Raw genomic sequence first — 17,959 nt, forward strand, 5'->3', positions numbered from 1 at the left:
ATCAAATCATCTGAGATGGCCGGGCTGGCGCCAGAGGAGCTGCCCTGGGATCCCCCAGCACACACAGCCGGGGCCCCACGCGAGAGCAGCAAAGGCATTTGGGGCTGAATCACGAGGGGTGCCACTCATCACAGTCAGTGAGATTTGCATGGACTGCACTGGCCTTAAAAACATAAAATATACATATATATCAAATATATATATATATGTATGTATGTATGGGAGGAACAAGAAGTGGGTGATCACCTCATCCCCAAAATCAGTGACCACAACAAGGGATGCTGCAGCTCAGCGAACGCTTGGGCTGAAGGGTTCAGTCCCTGGGGAGCAGCTCCTGCACTGGGCAGGCACAGGACGAGTGCTGATGGACCAGGATCAACCACCACCTGCAGCAGCTGCTGCCCACCAATGGTACAGAGAAGATATGTCAACCTCTTTGGCACACCCTTGAGCTCAAATCTGTGGATTAAACACATTTCTGGACTGGGGTAAATCAGGCAGCTTGAGAGAGCTCAGAAACCCCTGTGAGACCCTGCAGATGGGCAGGTGTTTTCTCACTTGGCTTTGTCCCTGAAGCAGACAAGACCCCCAGGAGCAGGAATAGGGCTGAGGCCACCCCAGTGAAGCTCCCCAGCATGCCACAACACCCTGCTGGGCACCCACAGGATGCTCTTGGGGCACCTTCCCAAGGTTACAGGACCATGCCATTGTGAGTCCTGCCTTACCTTTGCTGCAGGGCAGATTCCAGCAGCAGCTGAAGGCAGTATTTTTAGGTATTAATTAGACACCCAATTAAGGGGATTTGCTTTTGGGAGAGTGGCAGGGTCCCAGGTCTGTATAGAATGACACGACCTTATGCAAGGTGACCCAGCAGCAGGTGGGGCTGTGCTGGTGAACAGCCCCCCAGTGGTGCAGCTTTTTCTCATGGCCCCTGCTCTGTCTCCCCCCGTTTTGGCAGAGGAGCCCCCACCTCCACAGCAAATGCTGCTGCTCTGGCACTGCGGGTCCCCCTGGGACAGGACGTGCTCCAGGCTCTGCAGAGAGTTCCAAGGGGCTGGAAAGAACCACGTGTTCCTGGCATGAGCACCTGCTGCAGTTTGGGGGGGTTGTCTCTGCCCTCCCCAGCTGCACAGGTATGGTCCAGACCTGAGCAAGAGATGTCACAGCCACGATGTCCCCGAGGTGGTGCTGCACGTCCCCTGCTTGGGGCTCAGCCAGAGCCATCGGAACCTGCACATTCTCTGCCTGGAGCTCAGCTCAGTTCCTGTCCCACAGACAAGTGACTCTTGTAGGATCCCTTGGAATTTAAAGGAATTTTCAGCCCTACATCTGACCAAACTCACCCAAACTGTATCTGGCTGTCCTCCCAAGCCTGTCCCCCACCCCTTCACTCTACACAGCCATGGAACACACACCTGCAGCAGGTTTTTCTCCTGGTCCCTGTGAGGCAGAGCAGAGCAACTGTTGTGCTCTGACACCCACCTGTGTGGAGCTCCCAGAGCTGCCTCTGAAGGTTCTCATACCAACAGGAGTGTGCCAAGGACCCATCTCCGCAGACGCCGCTGCCTCAGAGAGCATCTGGCGCGGAGTCTGCCCAGGCCAGATGGAGACAGAGCTGTTTATTCACACCGAGGATCCCTCCTGCTTGGGAGATGTTCTCAGCAAATTTTGATGGTGTCTCTAAATCCCTAGCCAGGGCTTTAAAGCTTTTGTTTCTGGCCAAGCATGTTTCCAGGAGGCTCCCCACTGCCAAAAGCTGTTGGGCAGAGAACAGGAGCAATACCCAGTCACAGCACTGGATCATGATGGCAGCAGCAGTGCAGCCCCAACACCTCTGGGATCTGGACTAGGAACAAACAGATTGCACTGCATTGGACTCCCAGAGCAACCAGACCTGGACTGAGGAGCAGCAGATCTGCTACATCCTCCCATTTCCAGCTTTTGGCAGCCCCACCAAGGACCTGGTGCTCAGGATCCAACTGAGGTAATGCTTCATGCTGCTGCACTGGGTTTATTGCTGATTAGAATCCATCTGAACTGAAGGAAACAGCCCCCCAAATCAAAACCAGCCAAACCCCATCACGCTGGAACACACCAGCAGCACCCCAGCCGTGCTCAGCCACTGCGCTGGCACCGCCAGCCCCGTGGGCAGAGGGGCCCGAGCTCCTGGCTGGGGTGGGCACCAACAGCTCCCCTCACCTCGGGACAGAGAAACACTTCAGAGCAGAAATATGAGCTGAACACCTCCAGTCAGTCCTGAAAGCAGGTGTTGAAGGACTTTCTCCTGGACTGCAGGTTGCCAAGAGCTCAGGGACCAAAGGGAATTCTGGGATGTGAGAACGTTTTGCAAAGAACAAGAGTTAGCTATTGATTGTTTTCAGACCCCTGCTCATAATTTATTCTGTCATTGCAAAAAAAAAAAAAAAGAAATAAAAAAAAAATCCTTTTAGATATCTTTAAAGTTTAGGAAAATTAAGATAGACCTCTTTAATATATATATTTATATATTTATATATATATATACACATACACATATGTACACAATGGTGCATTTATAGTTACTATTTCCTCAGCCATTACAATATCATTCTCTAAATCTCTTGCTCTTGAAATGATCATGACTTGATGCCACTGCTAAAAATACCCTGTGCTGTGCGCAAGGAACACCAACACGACACCGCCAGGCATGTTGGGGTCGGCGCAGAGCTCGGAGGATGCGCTGCCTTTTCTGCATTCACTCTCCAGGCTCCAGAATAACAGAAATCCCACATTTTTGCAGAGCATTAAGCAAAAGCTGCTGGGTATCTTTGTGCAAAGGCAACGTGACATTTGAGCTCAAGAGCTTTGCCTTCATCTCCCTAAAACAAAATAATGACAAACCCTTGGAACAAACTCATCGCAGCTTGGGATCTCAGGTGGCCCCAGGATTCTGAATTCTGGGCGATTCAAACAGAGGTTTGGGGCATGAGGGAGGGGTGGTCATGGGACCAGCATGGCTTTGCAAAGGATCCTGTTTTCCCAGCACAGAGCAGGTGACCATCCACTGCGGCTGCCCGGCCCCAGCAGTGACCAGTGATGGTGAAAGGCGGCGCTGAGCTGGCGCTGGGGGCTGCCCGCAGGCCCCGGCTCCTGCCCAAGGGCTCGGCCCTCACCAGCCACGCTCACTTCACCTGTGCCATGAGGAAGCCAGACTCCCTCATGCTCTCATAGTACTCGATAGCCAATGCAAAGTTAAACTCGCTGATGGCTGGCCCGTCGATGGCGATCTTCATGAGGTCAGAGAGCCCCTCGTCCTTGGCATGGCGCGACCGGCCGCGCTTCAGCAGCTCCCGGCCACGGCTGATCTTCTCAGCAAGGACCGAGCCCAGCGGCAAGGCCAGGGCAATAGCTGCCAGGACAGCGAAGTCTGGGAAGAGTTCATGCATCTCAGAGCTGCTGTAGACCAGCTTGACACAGAGATCCTTGAAGGAGAGCTGGCTGAGGCTGAAGACGATGCGCTTGAAGAGGGGAAAGTCGCTCAGGGCCCTCTCGCTCACCACCACCCGTGAGTACACCTGCAGCAGGAAATTCAGCTCGCTCACCCCATAGCTGCCAATGTCCTCCAGAGACTGGGGGTAGCACTTGGGGTTGAAGATGGCAGAGAAGGAACTGATGGCCTCCAGGACGCTGCTGGGGAACCTGTCCAGCAGGTTTCCCCGCACCCTCTCCAGGTAGCTCTCCTTCAGGTGCTCAAAGTGTTTCAGGTGCACTTGGGAGCAGTTGGCCAGCTCAACACCCTTGTAGTAGAGGCGGCTCTCGCCCTCCTGGCCGTCCTGTGGGTGCTTGTTCATCTCGCTGAGGAACTCGCGGAGGTTCTGGCCGCTGGCGCTCTGCTGGGCCTGCAGCGTGGTGGCTGTGGCTGAGACTATGGGCTTCAAGATGGAGAGGTCAAAGTCCTCGATCTGGAAGAAGCGACTGAGCTTCTGGAAGATGGGGAGGACATCCAGAAGGATCTTGGTGAAGGCCACAAACTGGAACTTCTTGAGCTCTTCGCAGAGGCCACGGGCCACGGGCGAGCGCTCTGCCTCGCTCTCCAGCAGCAGCACCAGTGTGGGCCACGAGGAGTCAATGGCCTCTACAGCTGGAAAGATAGAAGTCCAGTGGATGGCTTTGGGGCTCCCGAGGTCTATCTCACAGAGGTCCAGGACTCTCCGCAGCTCCTGCAGGCTATTGCCCTCCCCCTGGAACCTGGAGTAGAGCCTATACACAGCATCCACGGTGGTCTCATACTTCTGGAGGTACTCGATGGCGCTGATGCTCTCGGCCAGCAGCAGGGAGGTGCCGTGGGACAGGCAGTGCACCTCAGTGAGGAGCGGGCAGAGTGAGGTCAGCGCCGTTCCCACCCCGCTCAGCCGCTCGGCCACCAGTGAGGCACTGTCGGCGCTGAGCCAGGTGAGCTTCATGGTGGGGATGCCGAAGGAGCGCATCACCTCACCCACCTTGCCTGCCACAGTGGAGGCCTCCCCGGTGGGCAGCTCGAAGCTGCCCAGGAAGGTGGTGGAGGTCTGCCCGTTGCAGGGGGAGACAGTGGTGGTGAACACGGCGAGGCTGCGGTGCTCCAGGACATCCACCGTCTCGTCCACCACCAGCCCAATGAACGGCGAGGCTTTGATCCTGTGCCTGTCCTCGTTGTGGAGGACTTTGGCAATGGCTGCCTGGGCCAGTTGAAGGGGGTGGGGTGCAGGGAGGGAGAGAGAAACACAAATGAGATTCAGAGGCAGTGGGAGATGCGCAGCACTTGGCACAGAGTGAGCGGGTGGGCTCCCACCCACAAGCTCCCGCAGTGCAGGAGCCCCAAGCCAGGGAAAAGCCCTTACACTTGTTGCACGCACGGAGGCTGGAAATCACTTTCCTTCTCCCTAATAAGCTTTCTCCTCCTGTTCCTGTTTGCCAGCTCAAGCACCATGAGAAGCTGCAGAGAGCTTGGGGGTTCCTGTCCTGAGCTCGGGGTCAGAGCCCTACAGATGCAGCAGGACACAGCACCAGCAGTAGCGCTGACCCCTCAGCCCCCCAACACCCCATTCCCAAGCCCCCTCCTACACTGGCAGTGAGGCAGGACACCAAGAACCAACCTGCCCCACTCAACTCCAGCAGTTCCACTTCACTGGCCCAGCAGGGGCAGGAGAAGCAGCAAAACTGCAACATTTTTTTTGTATTTACTCATTTACTCACACTCCCCCCATTTCAAGCCAAGTCCCCAGCTTGGAGGGAAAACTTCCTCTGTGTGAGTGCTGCAAGGATCACCACAGGCTGGGAAACCTAATTAGTGGGTTTAGTCTATCTGCAGTAAAATAAGGCTCTGCAGAGAGCTGAAAAGCCTGGCAAACGGCCAAGACTCACTAAAAATTTAATTTGATTCTAGCAGGCATGAAGCGTTTGTAAAATTCAGAAAATCCTTTTTAAACTCTCCGGCTACTTGATCTTTCTGATCACTCAGTTTAGGGCAAAAGAGGCAAAACCCACAGTGCTTGTGTGTTAATTGAACTCCCAAGCTTTCATTCTGCAAAGCAGCCTGGCCAGCTCAGGGACCTGGCTCCGTCCCCACTCCACCAGGTGCAGACCCCCAGCCCCACATACACACCTGCATCTCCCTGACGCTGCCGGGGTGGTAATACTCGCTGTGCTCCGAGGCCAGCAGCGCCTGGCACAGGTTGAACTTCTGGAAGTTGAGCAGGGAGGAGCACTTCTCATCTGGGATCTCCTCCTTGGCCATCCAGTAGACGGTGGTGAGGACGGCCACCTTGGCGGGGTTCACCTCCACCTTGATGACCGAGCGCAGCTCGGGGTGGCCGTGGACACGGGTCTCGAAGGCCAGCTGCTCGCGGTTCACCGCCAGTGCCTGGCGGTGCGCGCCGGAGGTGACGTGCCGCAGCAGCGCGTGCCGCTGGAAGTTGTCCGTGCCCACGGTAAAAGCGTTTTCCGCTTTACCGTGCTTGTTCTTCACCAGTGCCTGCCGACACTCTATGCAAAACATGAGCTTCCTCTCATAGTCAAACTCCAGCCAGGTAAATTCTTCCTTCCAGTGCTCATTGAAATAGCGTTTACACTTTTTATTGGAATTGGAAGTTTCCCCAGCTGGCTTTTTCCCTGGAGGCACCATATTGCTGTGGCTGGGAAATCAACTACGGTTGAACCGCACCGTGCCTTGAGGAGCAGCCTGCACATTTAATTTAGTAAGAAGGTCTATTACCACTCTCCTGGTCCGACTGGAGATGAAAGAGACACAAGGGAAAGGGATTAGGGCCCTGCAAACCTCAGCCAGGGCTCAGCTGTGGTGGCACAGCGACAGTGGCACGGTGACAGCAGCAGTGACGGCGGTGCTGAGGGCAGGTCAGGCTGTGCAGCCCCAGCACCACACAGGGGGATCCCATCAAGAACCTCATCAGCATCACCAGCAGCTCTCGGTGTCACTGGTGGGACTGGGGCACAAACACAGTCCCATTGCCCCAGGAACACCCACACGCTTCCCCTGGGGCTGCCTTCCCCACTGTGCTGGCACTGGGAAGGTAAGGAAGGCTCAGCGCTGGCTGAAACACCTAAAAAAGAGCGTTCAGCCCCAGAGGAGCAGCACCCGCTGCTGGCAGTGAGTGCCAGGGCCCTGGAGCTGAACAAGGGTGACTGGGAGCTAGCTCAGACACACATGCTTGTGTGCACACGTGTGCTCTCAGTCCTGCCTGGCTTGTCTCTCCTCCAGGGAATTGCCGAAGCCATGGCAGGTCCCATGGCAGCAGAGCCATGCTCTGCACATTCAGTGGCAGCCCCCTCGCAGGGGGTGACACACTGCATCAGCTCCAGGCCAGGCTCCCAAATTTCTACTGAGCTAGAGGCTGCAAAGCACTTAACCCTGTAACCAAACCTGGACCTGAAGCGTTTCAGCATTCACTTGACCTTCTCCCTACACTTCAGGCCCGCTCAGTCTGATCCTCACATTTCTCCATGAACTGGGCTGAAAATCCAAACTGAGCCTTGATAAAGGTGTTGGTAAGAGGAGGAGGAAGAACCCAGCGCTGTGTGGGGAAAGGGGAGAACCAAAATGCAGGGGAAAAAAGAAAGAACATGGACACTCCACAGCAGGGAAACTGGGGAATACCATCAGTCCACACGACTTGCTGAGACACAGATGAGAAACTTGGGGTTTTTCTGAAGAACAAGCCCCCAAACCAGACCCACCCTGAGTGCCATGGGCAACGCTGGTGGGTGGCCCTGGAGTGACCGGCACCATAGCCCGTGGCACAGTGACCCCATCATCCATCCCTGCGCCAGGCGGGCACCGAGCTCCTGCCTGCAATGGCCCCAGTGGGAGGATTCCTGTGCTCTTTCCCTGTCACTGACCCCATTCGCTCCCAAGCCATCCCCACAGCCCCCTCCCTCCAGCACTTGCTCCAGCAGAAGCCACTGCCTTGGAAAGAAAAACAAAAACAAAAAAAGAGCAGCAATTAGTGCGTGGGATGCGCGAGGCCGTGGCGGGGATTGGGATGGAGCAGAACGCCGTGGCACCCCTTCCCATGGCACCCCTTCCTTCCCACGGCACCCCTTCCTTCCCATGGCACCCCTTCCTTCCCATGGCACCCCTTCCCTTCCCTCGGCACCCCTTCCCTTCCCACGGCACCCCTTCCCTTCCCACGGCACCCCTTCCTTCCTATGGCACCCCTTCCTTCCCTCGGCACCCCTTCCCTCGGCACCCCTTCCTTCCCACGGCACCCCTTCCTTCCCACGGCACCCCTTCCTTCCTATGGCACCCCTTCCTTCCCACGGCACCCCTTCCTTCCCACGGCACCCCTTCCTTCCCACGGCACCCCTTCCTTCCCACGGCACCCCTTCCTTCCCTCGGCACCCCTTCCATCCGTGCTGCTCCGGCACCAGCCCCGCGCCCCTCTCTGCTGCTGCCCACGGGCAAGAGCAGCGCTGCGCATCGCGGGGGACTCGGCAGCGGCTCGGGATGGGGGTCACGCTCCGGTGCCCGCACCAGCCTGCTGCTCCCCCCGCCGGGAAGTTTGGGCAGGATGAGGATTTACTCGTGAGAGGACAAAGCGCTGCCCTGAGCCTCGTCCCCTGGAGCATCAGCCCCGGCTGCCGGCTCGCCGTGGCCGAGAGGGTGAGCGGAGCAGCCCCAGCGCCCAGCCCAGCGTGCCCACCCCGCTCACCCGCCCCTACATACGTACCATGGAAAGGCTGCCATAAGCTTTGGGGTGTGTGTGGGGGGGCTCGCAAACTTCCCAGATTTTAAATAGGAAATAATAATAATAAAAAAAAAATCATCTAATTAAAAATAAAAATAAAAACAAACCCAGCCAAGCAACGCAAAGCCGAAAATAAACCAAAAAAAAAAAAAAAAAAAAAAAAAAAGCAGCGGGGTGTTTGTGAGGCGGCAGCACCCCGCAGCCCCCGCGGGGCCGGCTGAGGGAACAAAGCCTGCGGCGGCCGCCCGCGCTCACCGGAGCACGGGAGCAGCCATCTTGCTGCCTCACGGCTGCCTCACGGATGCCGCCGCCAGCCCACGGCGGCAGTGGCCACTAGCGGTGGCCGCGGTGGGGAAGGCCGCGAGGCCGTGGCCGGGCCGAGGGGACGCTGGATGTGGTGGCCGAGCCGTGGGCTCCGGCCCCTGGGCAGGGGGAGCGCACGGAGCCCGCTCGGCCGCCGGGAGCCCCCGAGGTGTGAGGAGCGGTGGGCCGCAGGTGGCCGGGGCCGCGGTGTTTTGGCTGAGAGCTGGGCACATGCAGCACGGTGAGCTGCAGGAGCGTTTGCAGCCAGCCAGGAGCGGTGGCTCTGGCTTTCGGGAGTGTTCTGCGAGCAGCCCCCAGCCCTGGATACGGAGCTTCAGCAGGATCCAAGTCCAAGCCCTTTAGGGAAGGCCACAAGGTGTTCCCTGCTTCCCTGCGCTCCTGGGCCATAGCTGAAACACAGCCCCTTGACCCAGGGCTGCCTAACGAGCACAGGGGTCCCCAACATCATAAAAAAACTTTCTCTTAGCCATAAACGCAGGTGAAATTTAGAGCCGCTCCACTACTTCCAGACAGAGGATTTTGTGCCACATTTGCTTTCCCCAAACGAGGCTTCTGAGAACACTGAAATCCCAAGGGGCACCAGTGTCCCGCGGGACCCCTGATGGGAACCTGGCTCTTGTTTCCCAGCACGTATCCTGTGCCTGGGAGCCGAAGGATGCTCCCACCCAGATTCGCCCTTCCCCCGGTGTGGAGTTGGGCCATGAGCAGGGATGTGCCCCACCGGAATTTGCCTGGATTAGGAGCTGCATTGTACCTGGCTCTGCACCAGGAGGGTCTGGCAGCCCCCGGTTAATTCCTCTCTTTAGGCTCCTCCACATATCCCGGGGCAAGAGGCTCTTCCTGCTCTGGAGACATTCTTGCCGAGCCACCTTAGCCCAGGGTTAATGAGAACAGGAGGTGGTGAAACCAGAGCCGGCTCCTGGGGTGAAAACACGCCCGATTTTATTCTTGTGCTAATGCCGAGAGAAAAAAAGGATTGGGTATTTTTAATGAGTTTTTAGGTAGGAGCCTGCTGCATCCCCTGGTCCCATTCCCTGGTTCCCAGCACCCAGAGCAGGTCAGCAGAGGCAGCAACCCCAAATTAGCAGTGGCTGGAACCAACTCCACTTCCCATGGGGACCCCTCCACGGAGCCCCTGTGCTGGGATCCACGGGACCAGAGAACATCCCTGCTCTGCCTCCTCCGTGCAAGGCTGAAACCACTGACCCTGTCTCCCCTGCAAACCCATTCCTGCTGGAAGCCTCAAACTTTAACTCGAATTTTGGGCAGCGTACGCTGGATTGTCCCTGACCCTGCCGAGCAGCCTGCCCTCACAGAGCTGCCGGATGTCAGACGTCCTTCCTAAAGGAACCGGAGTGGAGATACTCCTGTTTCCCTCCATGCAGCAGCAGCAGCCGCCTTGGCTCGAGCCAATTGTTGCTATTTTTCCCCGCTGCCGTGCCTGAGGAGTTGGGTGGGCAGGTGCCCCGGCACACCAGCACATCCATCATCCCCGCGGCACGAGGGCGGCGGCAGCCGTGAGCCACAGTTTCCATCCGAGTCCCAGTTTCCACTGGCATCCCACAGCTCCAGCAGCCAGAGCGGACCCCAGGCACACAGATCCCACTGGGATGCTCCAGGCCGATCCCTGGCACCCCTTCCAGCACTCCAGCCCCACATCCATGCATGGGTTCCCCAAGGGTTTCTTACTGCATCTATAAGAAGCTGAACAGAAGACACCAAACCCAGCCATATTACCCCAAATTTTTTTAAATCCCCGAGTCCAAAGATATTTATGAGATTTTGTTTCCATCCCTGCTCTAAGCCAGTCAGGCTCTGGGAAATGACGCACGCTCTTCCCTCAGGGAAGCGGAGGTGCTAGTGTTCCCAAAGCTGCTGACCCCAGAGAGCCCCATCCCCGAGCAGCCCCCAGTTCTCCTGCCCACCCACCTTCCTGGGCCTGGCTCCACCAGCCCTCTCACCCCTGGCCATCACTGGGCGTGGGGTAGGAAAGAGCCAGCACCCTGCAGGTCCCTGCTCACCCTCTGCACCCAAACCCCCAGCTGTGACAGCCCCCGAAATGAACTGGGAGCACGCAGGGGAGGGAGGACTCATGGGAGCTGCCCGGCTGCATCCCTCGCAGCCGAAGGTGGTGACAGCTCAGTTCAATCTCTGCCGTGTGTGGTGGAGAGGGAAGGCTTCAAGGAGCCGCTGTCTCATGTGGGAGAGAGCACCCGGCACCGTGTCAGCTCAGCCAAATTAAAAATATTCCTGCAGCCCCCGGGCTGGTGCCTGGACGGGAGGACCTGACAGGGACATGCAGGATGTGCAGATGCTGGAAGGGACATGGGGAGGAGAAGGGGATGGGACGCACACTGGGGGACCCCAGTATTTCCCAGCTGTGTCCCAGCTCTCCTGCACAACTCAGGGTGCTGCTCCTCCTCTGCTGGGGGTGCCCTTCCAGCACCACTGTGGGCACAAAGACTCTGGCTCCAGCACACTCAGGTCCTTGTGGAGGGGTTTGTGTGGGCAGTGGGACATACACAGGGAACCATGGGGAGGGCTACTGGAGAAGAAGCCCCGCACTTGCTGACAACCCCACAGCCACCGCCTGCTTGCAGGATGCAGCCTCGTGCCTCGTTCCCCTGCACAGCCTTGTCACAACCTTCAGCTGCGTGACTGCAGCTGGCAGGGAGCAAGCCTTGAAATAAACTCAGATGACATTCCTGCAAACTCTGGACATGGCCACAACAGGATTACTGAGCTGGGCTGGGGAGGCGGGGGGAGCATGCTCATCTCTCCCCGCTGGCGACCCCAGCTCCAGGCTGAGGCTCCTCTGAGCAGCAGCTGAGAAGGGCAAAGCCCTTTTGTCAAGGAGCAGAAGCAGGGACAGGGTGATCTCGCTCCCTGGGCTTCCTCCAGTCCATGCACCTGGTCCTTGGGAGGCAGCTTGGCTGCATCTTGCTTCCCAGGAGCTACAGGGAACTTCACCCCTCAGCACTGATACCAAAAACAGCTGCTGAGGAGTAAAACTGGATATCAGCCTTGCTCTACAGAGCATCTTTTCCTCCCTTGTCCATAAGCATTGAGCCCAGCTCCCTCTGGATTTTAATTCCCAATGCTCCCCATCTGCAGGTAATGATCTGAAAAACCATCATTTAGGGATGCCTCCCCCAGCAGAGATCCCAGTCAGCTCAGTGTCCCCTGTGTCACGGCCAGCAGTGTTGCCAGGCTGGCACAGCCCAGCCAAGACCTCTGTCCCAGGTCCCGAGGGGCTCGGGAGGGATGTGGGCTCATCCTGACTGGAGGCAGCAGAAGGGAGGTGGCAAGCACTGAGCCCTGATCTGGGCTGCACTGCCCACTGCACTGCCCACCCCTCCCTGGGTGGTGGGGGAGAGGCCAAGCTCCTCCTGAGAGCTGGAGAGCTCAGGAGTGCACCAGAGCCCCAGATCAGTTCAGCCTTTATTCTGGACACTGTTTAAATTGTAAAAATTGCAGCCAAGTCCAATTCATTACAGCTGAGGAATGGCTGACAGAAATGAAAAGGGAGAAAAGCTCCTCAGATTGATGCTTTCTCACCATTCCAGTGAAATAACCAATTTGGAACAAATTAGGGGCTCCCGTCTCCACCAGCCTTTTGAATTGCCTCCAAGCCAACGCACATTTTTCATAGTGCAGCGTTTCTTGCATTAGCAGTGAAAATTAATGATTTCTATTATTGAAGCACCTGAAGGCAGGTGCCTCCCTCACAGAGCTGGGGCTGGGCTGGCACCAAGCCCCCAGAGAGCCAAGAAGACCCATGAAAAGACAGGTTCAGAGAGGATAAGTGACACAGCCAGGGCCACTTGGTAGGTCAGTGGCAGAGCCAGGCTCCAGCCAGTGGCCATCCCCTCTCAGCAGTGCCATCCCAGACGTGCCAGAGCACACAGACCACCACAGTGACGCATAAACCACTGCATGTGACAGTGTCACAGCTGTCCCCAAACCCCCCCTAAGCAGTGAAACCATGTGGGCTTCAGCCAGTCCCAGCTTTGCTTGGGTAGGGGGAAAAGGGAAATCACCCCAAGGTTACCCACCAGCTCTGACTTCAGGAGGACAAGTTCTGGGGGAGCAAGAGGGCTTTCAAACCCCAATCCACCCATGCATTTCCCCTCACAAGTTTTAGACCAAAGCCCTTCACCTCCCATCCTGCTCCCAGCATTATTCCCCGAGCACTGCTCCCCAAAAGCTGAAGCACACAACCCCCCTGTAGCCACGGCTGCCCCACAGCCAGGGTGGTCATGCCTAGGGGTTAGAGGATGACACACATCTGTTGTTATTTTTTTAATTAGATTTTTATTTCCTACCTCTAGTATTTCATTGTAATTTCCGCCACTCCTACCCAGGCCGTGCTAATATAATCACTCTGGAGGAGAGTGGGAGCAGCCAGCCCACTCCTTCCAACATCCCGCTCAGGAAAGGCAAAAAAAAGCAATCTGCTGAATCCCCAGCCCCTGCAGTCATTACAGGCTCAGGGACATCAGGTGGGTGCTGAAACAAAGCATCAAAGCCTCAGTGCCGCCAGCACCTGCCAGGAGCATCGGCACTGAGAAACTTCAAAAAAAGTTCACATTTGCTCAAAATACTTGTTAGCAGTTCATTACTGCAGTAAGGTGAGGCATAATTAAAAATGGACTAAAGAGATTTGTGAATTATATCGTTGGCTTGATGCTGGAGACACAGTGATATTTTCTAGCCCACATCATCCTGGAGGTCAAGATTAGATGACAGCTTGGTCTAAAAATACTCTTGAAGGGGAGGCTGAAGCTGTTGGAGGAGGTCAGAGCACCCTATGCCCCACCCCAGTGTTGGTCAGGGTTGAAACCAGGGGTCAGATGTGTCCCCCAGGACATTGCTTGGAGCAAGCCCCAGTAATAAAAACAACTGCTGCATTTACAGGGAAATCCACCCAAAACAGCCATGGGGAAAGCTCTGTCGGTTCCACCATCCACCAAAGGAGCCCCAAAGGCAAACCCAGCAGCTCAGTGGGGCCAGACTCCCCACACTGCCACCCCCACAGTGCCCAAGAGGGCTGGAATCACCAGGAAAGCACTGTGCAACCACCACGTCCTTCCACTTGGAGCAACATGGTCATGGCGTGGAGATCATCAGTGAGCCCAAGACACTGTGGGGTCAGAATTGAAGCTTTAGTGGCTCTTCAATGTTTCCTCCATATCTGAGGCCACAGAGTGAAAAGCAAGCTCTGGGGTTGGATTTTTGTTTGTCTCTTAAGCCTGCTTTGCCTGACGAGTATTCCAGATAAACATCCCGAGTAGTATTACACATTCCAGAGAGACAGGGAAAGACATTTCAGAGAAAAGATCGTGCTTCAAACTATTAGAAAAATTAAATTGGTCCAAAGGAGACAGCTGGGGCCGGCTTGATCCATGGGAGACGAGCACCCCAAAATGGGCACCTGACTGATGTGGCAGGCTACCAACATCTGTGTTCCTGGCCTGGCTGCCCTGGGGCACCCACAAGCACACGGCAGGCACACGTTAGCAGAGGAAAGCGAGTGCATGGCAGCCCACAGACGCCTACAGGGATGTGCAGAGCACAGTCACCGAGAGGAGCGGCACCACTGCCCACAGGGACCTGCCAGCCCCATCGCTGCCGGCAGCCACGCTCCCTCCCCAGCACCTGCCGCAAAGTTAACGCTGATAAAACCACTAAAATTACCAGCCCCGAATCCACACGAAACGGCTCCAAGAACAGCGTCACGTTTTGTTTGCTGCCGCTGCTCCGCTCCTCGAGTCTGCTCCGGCCAAGCCTGGCCGCGGAGCTCCACCACTGGCCACCCTCGCCGGTCACCCTCGCAAGGACACTGCCAGCCGCTCTCCCCCAGCCTCATATCACACAGAAAACATTGAACATTTGCATCACAGGTGCAGCAAAAACACAAGTTGGAGCTGACACCCAGACAAAGAGCAAGGGCAAAATCCAGCCCCGTCAGCACACAACCTTTTCCCTCCTCTTTCTGCAGCCCTGGGAAAAATCAATAAGATGCAGTGAGTCAAACTCAGCTTGAATCCCGTAAGTAATTAGGATTAGCAGGCTGGGAGCCGAGGGAACAGGCTGCCTATGTGCTGGGCGGGGAGGGACCATTTTGTGGGTGTAGGGTACAGCCTCAGCTGATGCAAATAACACGAGCAGCTCTTTAACGGGGGTTTCAGGCAGAACGGCAAGAAGGAATGGGAACGACGTGATTTACTTAGAAACAAGAAAATCTCATGAGGATAATTTGGGGTGCCAAGCCCTGATGGGAACAGGATGGGAACCCCATAGGTGAACCAATACTTGAGTTTGATGCTGAGCCCATTCCCAGCCCCTCACTCTGAGCCCGGACTCCTTGAGTACCGCTTATTCCCGGGGTTCTTTCCCGGCAGTAAATAACCCACCTCAGTGTTTCACTATTTAGAGTTAAGTTAGTGGCCAAAATCGCAAAGTGGAGAAGAGAACCCCCCGCCACACACACATACACTCTGCGCAGAGCTACGGGCAAAATCAGAAGCAATTCGGTGTGTTCCTGTCCATAAAGAACAGCTCGGACGCTGAAAAGTGCCCTTTCCTCCAGCTGAAGGAACCCGGCAGAAGACGGGAGTGCTCAAGCCGGGGCCGTGCGGGGAGCGGCAGCCCCGGGACAGCGGCGAGGCGATCCCCCGGTCCCCCTCCCCACCAACCTCACCGGCCCCCCCGACCCCCGAGCTCCGCGGCTGCCCCGGTCCCGCTGCACCCCCGAGCAGCGGCTCCGCCAGCGGCGAGCCGGGGGATGAAGGATCGATGGAGGGGAGAGAGATGGAGGGCAACGGGGAGAGATGAGGCTGCGGGAAAGTTGCGTTTCACCCACCTAGAAGCATTTTGGATGCGGCTGCGTCGCCTCCGCGCTGCCGGTGCCTCCCGCTCGCCGGGCAGAGCTGCGGGCAGGGCCGGGCGGGCGCAGCCCCGCTCCCACCGCCCCTCGCCCCGCGCCCGGCCCCGCCTCGGCCCCGCAGGAGCGCGGGGGGAGAAGCTGCCGGAGGTGCCGGGTATCAGCGTGGAAATGGGCGGGGGGACCGGAGCTCCCCCTCCCCGCACAGCCGCCCCCGCGCCGGGGCTGCCCGAGCCCCGAAACTTGGGGAGAGAGGAGGGAACCTCCAGCGGCTCCGCTGCACCTCTGGGGCGCTCTCGGAGAGTCCTCTGAGGTTCCTGCTTTGGGGTGACACGAGCCGAAATGCCCCCGTGGGTCTCCTCCGCAGGGTTTGCTCGGGGAAGGGAGGCTCCGCTGCAGCCACGCACCCCGAACCCCCGGGAGGGGCTCCCCGGCAGCGGGGACCGCCTGTCCCTGCCCGGTGACCGCCTGTCCCTGCCCGGTGACCGCCTGTCCCTGCCCGGTGACCGCCTGTCCCTGCCCGGTGACCGCCTGTCCCTGCCCGGTGACCGCGGCCGTGGGTCCCCGCAGGGCTCAGCTCCAGCCCCGAGTGCTGGAAGCACACAGGGTCTGAGCCAGCCAGCAGCCTGTGGGGTGACACGGGTGCACACGGGCAGCCTGGCCCGGCTGGGGTGCTCATCTCAGACCCCCATGATCGGGGTTTTCATGAGCCCAGGGCCTGCTGCCCTCCCCATCAGCTCATCAGCAAAGACTGGCACTCGGGCTCCTCATGGCATGCACCTTCTCTGTGCGGATTTTTGGCTTCTTCTCGGGAGGAGAGGCTCATGACTTGCTTACATTGCTGCCCTTTAAACAGGGAAATGATGAAAAACCTGCTTGTGAAAAGGGGAAACAATCACCTCCCCTGCCTCCCTGAACAGGAGACAAGAACAAGGAAGGAATTAAATATTTTTCTCAAGTCAAACAATACAAGGAGTTGCGCAGAAACCACTGGGCCGTAAGCAGAGTGAAAATGAACATATTAAACCACGAGATGCTCGAGTCCCTTCCCGTGTGCCACAGCCACACTAGGCACTTTTGGGGTAAATTACAGAGTTTTGGTGCACTGAAAAGAACTAAAGCCATCAGGGCCCCGCTGGGGCAGGGTACACCACGGGTCTTTCTCCCAGCCTTCACCCTGGCTCGGCTGGCACCGGGGCAGCGCTGGCAGAGCCCCGGGCAGGGTGTTGCTGTCAGGGTCGTTAACAGCAGCAGTAAGTTTAGCCGGGGCACTCGCTAATCTGGGATTGACAGCTGGCCCCACACGCCTGGCCCGGCCTCCCGCAGGCTATTTAAACCCGATATTAATTTGTTTAATGTCATCAGCAGTTTGGCGTTACCGCAAGGAGCGTCAAGCAGAGGGAGCTGGAAATGCAAAGACTGGGAGGAACGGGGGGCTGACAACCATACGATGATGGCTGCTCTCCTCTCCCCAGGGATAACCACAAACCATGAGCAAGTCTGGCATCTCCTGACCTCCAGCCCCTCTGGCAAGGATCAGCTGGACCGATGTACAGCCCTGACCCCTCACTCCATCCTCTGTTTTCCCTCGCCCCCCACACCTGCCCAGCCCCTTCGGTTCTACCCAGCAATTCCCTCAATAAATCCTCTCCCAGCTGTGGCTCACGCTGCGTTTATCCCAGCCAGGAGAGCAGGTCCTGGCCGGCATCGCCACGGCTGAAAGGGCCGGAGCTGGAGTGACACGGAGGGGTGGGAGGGAGGAACGGAGGTGTGGGATGCTGCTGTTCGTGGCCGAGCCTTTGAGGCCAGCTGGAGCAGGGGCTAATTGCAGGTGCTGATTACAGCCCCAGCCATTTACGCCTCCGGCCCTCCCTGCCCAGCCCAGCGGATCATTCCAGCTGGAATTTCCCAGCTCTGCAGTGTGGGTCTGTCCGGTGCATAACTTGCTATATTTGTCCATGTACCCCAGAGCTGGCATAGAGCAGCAGCACAAACCCTCCCACAGGCTCCAGACCCACATCCCAAACCCTTCCACAGGTTCCAGACCCACATCCCAAACCCTCCCACAGGTTCCAGACCCACATCCCAAACCCTTCCACAGGTTCCAGACCCACATCCCCCTCCCAGTGGTGCCGCCCCACATCCCAGGGAGCAAAGCCCGTGGCTGCAGCTCCCTGCAACCTCTGCTGTGGGATGAAGCCGCTCACTATTCACCCTGGAGTGGCTCAGAAGGGTGCCCAGGGGCCATGACAGCCAGGTCCACTATCCTGTGGGAGACACTAAAAATCCCCAGAGCCAACATGGGTCAGATGCCACAGCCCCTCGTGGTCACCATTTTCCAACACAGGTTGATATCCACATGAGGGACACTCATGGCTGAGCATCCCAAGAGTGTGGGGATGGAACCAGAGGGTTTCTTGTGAAATGGCCTCGGTCCCCAGCCCTCAGCCTGCAGCTCAGCACACACAGCCCGGGAGAGGCAAATCCCAGACACGCATTAAGAGGGGGGAGCGTTTGCCAGCAGCCGCTG

At 57.5% G+C, this 17,959-nt stretch overlaps 2 protein-coding genes across 3 annotated transcripts in view; both read right to left on the bottom strand.

The window, feature by feature from the left end:
* Positions 1–17,959, bottom strand: part of ZNF385C (zinc finger protein 385C) — a 59,565-nt gene that overhangs the window by 14,579 nt on the left and 27,027 nt on the right. The window lies entirely within an intron of this gene.
* On the bottom strand, positions 2,391–8,531 carry C27H17orf113 (chromosome 27 C17orf113 homolog). 2 transcript variants are annotated; one of them, XM_058858244.1, is made up of 3 exons: positions 8,202–8,531; positions 5,621–6,245; positions 2,391–4,694 (listed from the first exon to the last, which is right to left on the bottom strand). In XM_058858244.1, the coding sequence occupies exons 2-3, from the start codon at positions 6,137–6,139 to the stop codon at positions 3,162–3,164; spliced, it is 2,052 nt and encodes a 683-aa protein (XP_058714227.1). In that variant the 5' UTR covers positions 6,140–6,245; positions 8,202–8,531; the 3' UTR covers positions 2,391–3,161. The 2 variants fall into 2 exon arrangements, with proteins under 2 accessions (XP_058714227.1, XP_058714228.1); XM_058858245.1 differs by having other exon boundaries at positions 5,621–7,438.

This window comes from Poecile atricapillus, chromosome 27, assembly GCF_030490865.1.
Source record: "Poecile atricapillus isolate bPoeAtr1 chromosome 27, bPoeAtr1.hap1, whole genome shotgun sequence".
Taxonomy (NCBI): Eukaryota; Metazoa; Chordata; class Aves; order Passeriformes; family Paridae; genus Poecile; species Poecile atricapillus.

Bases quoted from the DNA above. Each gene is read 5' to 3' on its own strand.
- C27H17orf113 (XM_058858244.1), bottom strand. From the start codon at position 6,139: ATGGTGCCTCCAGGGAAAAAGCCAGCTGGGGAAACTTCCAATTCCAAT. The intron at 4,695-5,620 runs GTGTGTATGTGG...CAACTGGCCCAG, and splicing joins GCAGCGTCAGGGAGATGCAG to GCAGCCATTGCCAAAGTCCT.